This window comes from Egretta garzetta, unplaced genomic scaffold (assembly GCF_000687185.1).
Source record: "Egretta garzetta isolate BGI_Z169 unplaced genomic scaffold, ASM68718v1 scaffold202, whole genome shotgun sequence".
Classification (NCBI taxonomy): Eukaryota; Metazoa; Chordata; class Aves; order Pelecaniformes; family Ardeidae; genus Egretta; species Egretta garzetta.
In genome coordinates this window covers 346,743-356,252 of record NW_009258891.1, presented here as the reverse complement: position 1 = coordinate 356,252, position 9,510 = coordinate 346,743, and the positions used below count along the sequence as shown (strand labels likewise).

Sequence of the window (9,510 nt, the reverse complement as noted above, 5' to 3'; positions counted from 1 at the left end):
AAGCAAAGACAACTCCCCATGACCCATACACAGTCTCTCCCACGCCAAGAGAAGGCCTGACTGGGTTGCAGGGCGAAGCACACATTTAATTTCATTCCAGGATAGCATGACCCCAAATGAAACAAAACCAGAGCCAGCCTCCACCACAGGGGCTCCATAATTAGGGACTACAGGTGATACGAGACCCTTTACTTCAACTCTGAGTCATGTCCATAGACAAGAGTCCTTTAAGGACCTTTATCTCGACAATCCTCATGAGGTGAACAACAAAGCTATGTGGAGCCAAGCTCAGAAACATGAGTCAAATAACCCCCACCTGGGAGGAGGTGGCCCTCAGTTTTTTCCGACAAAAATGTTCTCCAGATCTTTTTTAACTCAGGGTGAGCAGCAGATGCTGCTGAGTTTAACTCCACCATCAGTAGCATTTGTAGTTCACCTGCAGAGACAGCCTGGTCTAGCAACTTGTTTGGTCATGGCAAGTAGCGAAGCACAAAATGGTCAGTACCTCCTAAGGGGCAGAGGATGTTGTCCACGGGTCAGCCGTCCTGCCCTTCAGACGCGCCGTACGGCCTGCCGCTCCACCAAAAATAATGGGGGTGTCTTTAAAGGGCAAACACTTCTGCTGACACCATAACTTGATAACACCCGGGTCTGGGGTCTCCTCTTGCCACATGCAGTTTATGTAGGCACTTGCCATTAGTTTCAATGACCCGTAAAGGTATAACCAAAGCCCATGAAAGCAAGAACATGGGGAGGCAACGTCAGATCCTCCTCCATACCCACTGTGCGGAGGCATTTCTGTGCACAGTAACACAGGTGGAGCTCAGAGTCTTGCAATGCAGTAGTACAGCAAGACCAGACTCAGGATGGCTCTTTTATGCTCCAAGGGGTTAGGTCAAACCTCTACCGTTCTAACAAAGCCTCGTCACCATTTAATTTCCTTTTTTTAAAAGCTGAATAATAGAAGACTGCACTTCAAGAATCTTCCTCAAACCGTTAGTAGAGTAGAAGCACTAGCAGTGGGCACCAAAGCCGTTATGATGTCAACATGAATGCTTCCAAAATGCCGACCCTGCCAGCATCATCTCAGGGTTTCTAGCTCTTACAGCCGTGCTACCCGATCCAAGCAGTGGCAGGAAGTCAGACTCAGAAGGACTATGCTTAAGTGGGAATTTCCTAGAAAAGTTTTGCTTTTTATTTTTTAACGAAAGACGACACCCAAACTGGGGACTGGGAAAGAGACCGAAGAGCTCTGGAGGTGGAGATAAGACTACACACAGAACTGCGTGCTTTTCTCCTGCTCTGCAGCACCACCTACTTGTATTACTGCTGGATGCTCCCTAAGCAGTATGGCATTTTTTTTGCAGTATCCACCCAGAGAGAGGAAGGAAAAAAGGAGGGATGTCACATACAGATGAGGTTGCTCTATTTTGCATGGAAAAGAAAGTACAACTCTTGAACCAAAACCACTTCAGTTTGGCTCCAAAAACCTCATTCAACAGGTTTTTGACTTAGGATTTGGAGGGTGGAGAATTCGCATTGCTGCTTAAGCTGCTCACAGAGTATCAGCCAGTTGCAAGTTAAACCCAAACAAGAGACACAGAGGCATTTCAGAGTTAATGGTCAACAGCAATTAAAGAGGAATGGATATGCAAGTGCTCCAAGCTGGGATAGCAAAGAGAATTGCCTGCCCACACCAGAGACAAACCCTTTACAGCCCAACACAACTGCAGCCCCAGTCCCAAAGCAGACATTTGCTCTGCACATTTGCCATGCTCACAACCTCACTACCCTCCCTCGACCAGACACCAAAGACGATGGATGACCTACAGGAACGTGGTAGGAAATGATTCCCTTTCAGAGGCTACCAGTGTCACTTCCGATCTCTCCAGATGCCTGCTTTGGAGAAAAGATGTGTTCTGGCAGACCGTGTCAGAAGAAAGCAGAAGATATAAAAGCTGATCCTACTGCAAGCTCCTTTCAGCAACAAATGTGCAGCAGAGGAGGGGAGAGCTGCAAATATCCCTAGGAGTACTGACATTCAGTGAAGCAAGTGCCTTTTTGCTGATTACAAAGATGTTGTGGTAGGACTTAGGCAGAAGTTACCCAGAGGAGTAACTAGAACCCTCGGCAGTAGCAACTATACAGATACAAATAACCAGCATACTTTTAAAAATCACTATTCAGAGTTAGCAATCATCCTACACCCAAGCTTCACTGGTGACCTTCTAAACATCATCTACTTTTCATGTAGAAAGAGAACAAAAAACCAGAAAAAGCAACATCTCAGACATATCCAACTTCCTTAGTGATTCCACTTACTCTGGAATTTTTTAAAGTGCTGGGAGTACTGTCTGGAATAGCTGGATTCCTGGAGACTCGAGACGCGAAAGGCTCGTACATGTGGTACAGCGACCGGATGACACACGCACGGAGACAGTGCAGCTTCTCCATGGACTCTGGCCGCAAGCGGAGAGGCAGGTACGCATCCAGACTGTAGTGCCTGAAAAGCCAATGACAAACCCAACACATGCTGAAGGGTCAGAATGCCAGAGACGTGCAGGAGAGAGCTATCAGTGTTGAGAGAAAACTGAACATCTGACTGATCAGAGGACCTCTTGTCAACTCTGAGTGCTTCCAGGGCGTTGTACTGCTCTACATGAAATCACATGACAGTCGCAAAGACTTTACCCACATCAGACAGGTTTCCAGCATACACATAAGCGTATCAAGCTACAATTCCCCAATAATTCCTTGCAGTTTGCCCAGAGAGACCAGACGGTGTTTTAGCTGCAGAATGCACCAAGGCCTGCAGATTCCTAAGGACTCACTTCAGCAGAGCTTGACTGCATGCTTGCAGACAACTGCCTGAGCAGCCTGATCGCCTGCGCTCGAGGGTTGTTCTTTGATCAGATGCCCAAGGAGCCTTGGCTAAGGAACTCCACACTAAAAAACAAGGGCGAGGATGACCACAGCTGTTATTTGCTCTGCAGTCCTTCTGCTTGCGCCTCCTGGGCAATAGGTACAGAAATGTAAAGAAAATATTCTGTCCTGAAGGGAAGTCCTAGTGGCACGCACCAGCACAGAAGGATTTGTTTCAAGTTTTGACCACCTCTTTGCTCTTCTTCTCTCACTTTATCTATAACTTAATTCTGCCAGAGACAGCTCCAAAATGCCTCAGTTTCTCTCAGGCCACCCTAATTACAGGAAGGTGGCCATGATCAAAGCTGGAGACAAGGCAAGCTTCCCATCAGTGATGTTTGCCTGTCTTTCAGTAAGGTGAGGGTGCTGATCTCGCCGTAAGCACTTTGAGCGCTTTACACACAAAGCACACTGCCATGAACAGGAGCATGAAGGCTGCGTGCAGAAAAGCACACAATGCTTTGAGATTTTATACAGAGCATACAGGAATATGCCCACACAGATCCATTTCCAGATTCAAAGCAGATGCAATATACCACAACCCTCTGCCAAATGAGGCCCGCATCACCACCTCAATATGCAAACATTATAGGACCCCAGCCTATAGGGAATTTTTTCCTTATTTACAGCTCTGCAGAGAGCTGGTCACTGCTGAAGCCTCCTACAAATAGTTTAAAAATTCTCTGGAGTCTTACCTTCTGTAGAGCCTGGTCCAAAAGGCGGCAGTGCAAGTAACAGTCCAGGCTTTCTTGCAAATCAAAGAAAACCGGACGATATCTTCGGGGCGAATGTAGGAAGCCAACAACAGCCAGATATCAATGGGGTATTCTTCTCCTCCACCCCCATCAGGATTTTCTAAACGCAATGAAGGTACGTTAGTGTAGGGTTTTTTTTCTTTATCAGGTCAACTCTAGAGGCATGCACTTTACTAAAGCAGCTGAAATATGTACATACGCACAGTCAGCCAAACAAGCCCAAGTTAGTACAACTTCGTTATCACTGCTACCGGTTTTCATCAGCATCCACTTGCCTGTCCACGCAACCATTACACTTGCCCTTTGATGGATATATGCCATCATTTATCCCTGCTGCACAGGTATGCAAAGCGGCAGATTCAGACAATAACTCAGGCTGAAAGGGTTCTCTGGAGGTCTCTAGTCCAAACACCCAGCTCAAAGCAGGTTGAATCAGATCATTTTGTTCAGGATCTTGTCCAATCGAGTTCCGGCTGTAACTGAGGATGGAAGCCCCACAGCCTTTCTGGGCCCTTTTTCAATGCTTGACCCTTTCACAGCTAAAAAATAACACTTACGTGAAAAAATAAAAATCAGATGGCAAATACACAGGCAATTTTATGTAAAGGAGGGCCAAGCTCATGCATTTTTAATCAAAACTGCTCATTTAACAGGTCATCAAAAAATGCTGTACACTACAAGTCCCTTGAACATTAAGACATTGCCGAGCTTGTCAATTCTTTGTTCAAATGGTCACAATATTTTTGCAGGAGCTCTGCTAGGGAGGGCAAGCAACTCTCTTCTGCAACTGGCTAATCAGCTGCTTTTCTTAAATCCGTAATTTCATTAAAGCTTCTTGGATGGGAAACTTTTAACCCAATTCAGATGAACCGAATGGCCTGCTCTTCCTCTTCAGAGGTGTCAGAACTGCTCAGCCAGAACTCAAGGTTCAGAAACTCCTTTCATTCCTGTAGTGTTTTTAAGTTAATATCACACGGTTTTCCAGAAGCATTGCTCCAACTTTTGGAGAAAAAGTACTTTTTAAGAACATAACCAGCTAAACAACACCGAGCATTAGGGACACTAAAGAAAAGAGAAAGAAAACATACAGAAAAAACTGCTGTGAGGTTTGTGAGCAAGCGGCATAAAGGAGGTGTTTAAGAACTCTGAGGGTGCCAGATCTAATCCTGAGACAGCAGGTTAATAACAAAGGGCAGTACTTTATCCTCATGTGGTAACTGCTATGTTCATTGCCAAGGAAAGCTCTGGCTGTGATCACTTCCCTACTTTTTCCTACAGATTATGGCAGGCACCCCCACAACTGGCTGCAACATTCACTCTGCTGTTTCAGCTCTGACTCAAGAAGCCACCAAACTACACAACTGCCAAACTGCAGACTGCAGCCAGAAGCATCATTGGTCTGTTACCACTTTTTCTTCCCTAAACACTTAGCAGAAATAAGACAAAGTTGTGGTAGAACAGATGATTGTCTTTCCAGACTTGTAACTCCCATAACTCCAGCCACTTGGATATTCTTATCTTCCCAGAATTCCCAAGGAAGTATTAATAAAAGAGATTAAACTCCTATCCCAGAGGAGCAGCATGAATCCACAGTCCATGGTGGAGGTTCATGTGTTACACAAATTAGTATCAGTATTAATAAAGTTAAGCTTTTCTTAAATTTAAGAAACCAAGTTAAAATTTGTTTCACAACCTGTTATTAGAAACTCCTGCAGGATTCCACAGGCAGCAGAACAGTTTGTTGCTTACGCTGCATTGCAAATTGCTTTCTATAGAGCTGCACAAAGTGTAAATGCTGAAGGATACATCTCCTTGGAATTAACTTACTATAATGCCACCAGGGCCAAATTCACTTGCTTGCTGGAAAAAGGAGCCCTCTAAACTCATTTGTAACAAACCACAGCCTCGGACACGTCCCAAAATAGAATTTGTATTTGCCAACAAATGTATCGTGAACAGCAGCACTGGCTTTTTCCCCAAAACAAACCCTGCTCTGACCAACGTGTGTTTAATGAAGTAACATGTTCAGTGGCAAAGTTTCACAACTCCTTCCAAGAGCAGCATTCGTTGCCCAAGATTGAGATAAGTTTACTGAAAGCAATGAGCTCCCAGGCTTTGATTTCATGCCCAAGGCTCTGCCTTTGTGAAAAGGCAACACCTCTGACAGAGACCCAGCAGATTTAGAAGTAAGTGAACCCTTGGCATTTCTTTGTGTACACAGAAGTTATAGAACACCCCAAAGAGCCTCATGACTGGCCTGTAAATAGCAAGCCCTAACATCACACATGCAGAAGATGCAGAAGCAGCCCACACAGAGCCCCCCAGGTGAGGCTGGTGACCGTACCTTTGTGCCTTTTGCTCTTCTTTTTTCTAGATGCAGTTCGTCCATTGATGCTTTCCTTTGTATCCATTTCATCGCTGCTGTCACAAGACTCTCCCGACACAGAGAGAACTTCCTCACCAGGAACACAAGAAGCTTCCAAACCACAGAGGGATTTTACTAGAATGACAGGCAACACAGTAAGTATATCAGCAGAGAGAAAAAGGCGACCCAAGTTCAGGAGATACTTCAGTGGAATCACTGCCACAGCAGCTGCCGAGAATGCTAACTGCATTAAAGCTTTCCGGTGAGTGACACAAGCAAGTAAATCCTGGGCCCGAGGATTACCTTGTCAGAGAAAGATTAGCGCAGGCGAGTAAATTGGAAATGTAATTATTCAGCTTCTTGTTTTAAAGAATGAACAATGAGGGTGATTACCAGCACATTATGCAGATGATCCCGTTGGTTTAGCTGAAGCTGTTTACAATTCCGAATAAAACAACAGGCTCTTTTTCTACAGTGCTAACTGGTTCCCCTGCATACCAGAGCTTCCTTGCATGACCACCAGCACCTACTCTGTAATTGTTCTATGAACGCAAAGATACACTCCCTTCCGAGCAGATAAGGAGATCCTGTGGCTGATGACACATGATCTGTCAGCGATATAACTCAGTGCCAAGCATATGGGAGCTCCACTTATCCTAGAATTTAGTGAAGGGGAAGCCTCAGGCCTAAGGAGTAAAACAGCAAGTCAAGTCGGTTTTTGGGTTTGTTTTTTTTGTTTTTATTTGGGTCTTTTTCTGCCTCTGGGGAGATGTTTAGACACATCCCTCTTAAAAAATATTATTTTTAAAACTTGATCTGTAAACTGAGGGCTCGTTCAGACAGAAAAATCCACATGTGAGACAGTAATGACAGTCTTAAAAAAGAAAGGTGCAATCCTACGCTACAGCTGCGTAAGGCACTGTCATAGAGACCAGCGTTGTAACGGCATTACAGACGCTTTGCAAATCGTCTGTAAAGTTCATTCAGGAAAACTGAATTTCAATGTAATGTGCTGGGTGAAGGAAAGGACTTCTACCAACAGGCACCTGACCATGTCAGAGGCTTGCACTGCTTGAGCTTTTCTAACCTAGCACAAAATGAAGCCCAGGAAAGTTTTATGCATCAGTTACAGTCACCAGAGTTGCTGGAGAGCAAGATGTGCTATCTGAATTAAATGGACAGAGCAGCAGGAAAAATAAAAATAAAAAATCAGGAACTGATCATAAATAAATTCAGGTGAGAGATGTACTCTCTTCTAACCACAGAACAAGGTTTTGAAATGCTAAGGAAGCAGATGGAAAGCCAGTCTTAAGACAAAGCTCAGCTGTACCCACTGACTAGACATACGTTCAGTGCTTTGCTAAACCAGTCCTTCCTCGCTTTGCAGTTTACTCTGTAAACTGTATGCCCTCATGACAGCAGTATCTCTCACTGTCAAATTGCGCTGCCCTCTCTACATGACCTTTTATAGGCAAAAAGAAAGAGAAATAGATGGCAACACGAATGCAGTAAGTTATGACATCGAATACAGGCAAGTGAGAGAGGACGACAACTGACGAGACTCAGAGAGGGGTTTAGAAAAAGAAACCATCACACTCTGCAAAGGAAAGCTCAACATCTGAGTCGACTGAGTCACACTGCATTGCAATCTTGCAGAGGCACCCTTTCCTCATCTCACAGCAGCAATCCCCACCTCATCCCTGGGGGTTAGGATGGGGAAGAAAAAAGCTCAGGAAAATTCCACCTGGCTTCTGTTCCCCTCCCCGTGAAGCTCCCCGATTGCTGACAGTCACACGCAGTGCGATGTTTACTTGGAGCCAAGAGACAGGAGGTGAGCAAGGCAAAAGGCTAAAGCTCCCTGGGCAGAGGCTGCTGTCTCCTCCTAGCTGTCCCCCGTGCTGCAGCAGATAAGGCTGTAGCATGCGTCAGGACTGCACCAGATAAGGCTCCCTGGGGCTGGGGAGGAGAGATCCCGAGGATCCCCGAACAAGGAGGGGAAAGCCCCAGTGACTCTGCACTGCAAAGACCTGAGAAAAGGGTGGGCTGCTGTGACCTGGAAGTCATCTGCATAGCATGGAGGGGAGGAGAAACAGAGCAGGATTTTAGGAGAGGGGTTAAGCTGGACAAAGCAGGTGATGCTGGATGCAAGGACTCAGGGTGATGCAGGGAGAAAGAAAAGACGACAGAGTTTGCCAGGGATGATGCTGAAGCGCAGGATTTTGAGGCACTGCCTCAAAGAGAGAGAATATAGAAGGTGGACAGGAGAGGGAATCAGAAGAAGGAAGCCCCCAGCCTATTACAAAGGAGGCAACAAAAGGAGGTGCCTTGATCCTAAAAGCTCGAGAAGTAGCAGCTAGAAAGGACATTCACCAGCATCACTGCCCCGCACAGCTTCCCCGCAACAGGCATGCATGCACAGAGCATATTTTCTCTAAACACCTAAGATTTCAGCAACATAACGAGCGTTTTCCTATGTGAAGGGTTCAGTCGTCGCTGTCAATGTAATAACATTCACCTCCAACATGTGTGACCAGCTACACTGAAGAGTCGAGGCCTAAAAATTAACATTTCTCAAGCAAGCAGGGTGTGTTAGTTCAGAACACTCCCAGCAGCTACGAACCAAGGAGGAAGTAGATAACAAAATATTGCAGCACCTTTCCAGGAAACTGCTTGTTTATACAGTTCACCAAGGACACAGCAACACCCTCAGAAGACCTGCTTGCAGCACAGGGAGGGGGACCACATTTGCCAGAACTGTCATAAGCTTATTTCCATTGCAAAGAATTTTACCTTCTAATAAAGTTGTCTATAGTTTTATGTGAGGTAGTAAAGTAATAAAGGCTCCTATCATGTTATTTTCTGCTTCAAGCAGGAGATAACACCCAATAGTTAATGGGAAAAGGGTTTCCATCTCTGGCACTAACAAAGACTCAGCAATTCTTACTGGGCTTCCAACAGGCTATCAGCAAAACCTCCCAAGATCCTAAAAACCTGATTCTGCAGAGGAACACAGACTCTTTTCCAGGCACCAAATGAGATAAATTTTCTTAGGCCATGGAGGGGGGAGTTTCCCATATCACGCAGAGACCAGCAAAAGGGAGAGGTAGCCTGGGGACAGCAGGCACCCCACTGTAGACTCACTGATCTGCATTGGCCACAGCTTTTTTCACCCGTCCAGATTTCACGACAGCTGGGTCTGAGTTAGCATAATCTGCCACCGTCACTGCACGAGAGTTGGGAGACAGGGCGTCAGCAGGATTATGGATTACCAGGGAGGGGATAGAAGGCCTAAGAGCCACGGTCCCTCTCAAGGGGACACTCCCCATAGGAAGAGAGGCTTGAGCAGGAGGTGCGCACACAGGAAAAGGAGCCCCAGCAGAGCGGTGCGGGCCAGGAGCCCCCAGCAGAGCTCTGCCCCAGCCCCCCAGGCTCCCAGGCCCAAGGGACCCAGCCCCCTGCCCTGTTCTC

At 46.0% G+C, this 9,510-nt stretch overlaps 1 protein-coding gene across 1 annotated transcript in view; it reads right to left on the bottom strand.

Annotated features, from left to right (window-relative positions):
* Positions 1-9,299, bottom strand: part of TMEM183A (transmembrane protein 183A) — a 12,929-nt gene extending 3,630 nt beyond the window's left edge. The window contains exons 1-5 of the mRNA XM_009634066.2: positions 9,183-9,299; positions 6,327-6,331; positions 6,022-6,179; positions 3,618-3,777; positions 2,323-2,503 (exon numbers count right to left, since the gene is read on the bottom strand). Of these exons, the coding sequence (XP_009632361.1) occupies positions 2,323-2,503; positions 3,618-3,777; positions 6,022-6,088 (408 nt within the window). The 5' untranslated portion in view covers positions 6,089-6,179; positions 6,327-6,331; positions 9,183-9,299. The remainder of the gene's footprint in view (positions 1-2,322; positions 2,504-3,617; positions 3,778-6,021; positions 6,180-6,326; positions 6,332-9,182) is intronic.
* Between the last annotated feature and the right edge of the window lie 211 nt (positions 9,300-9,510).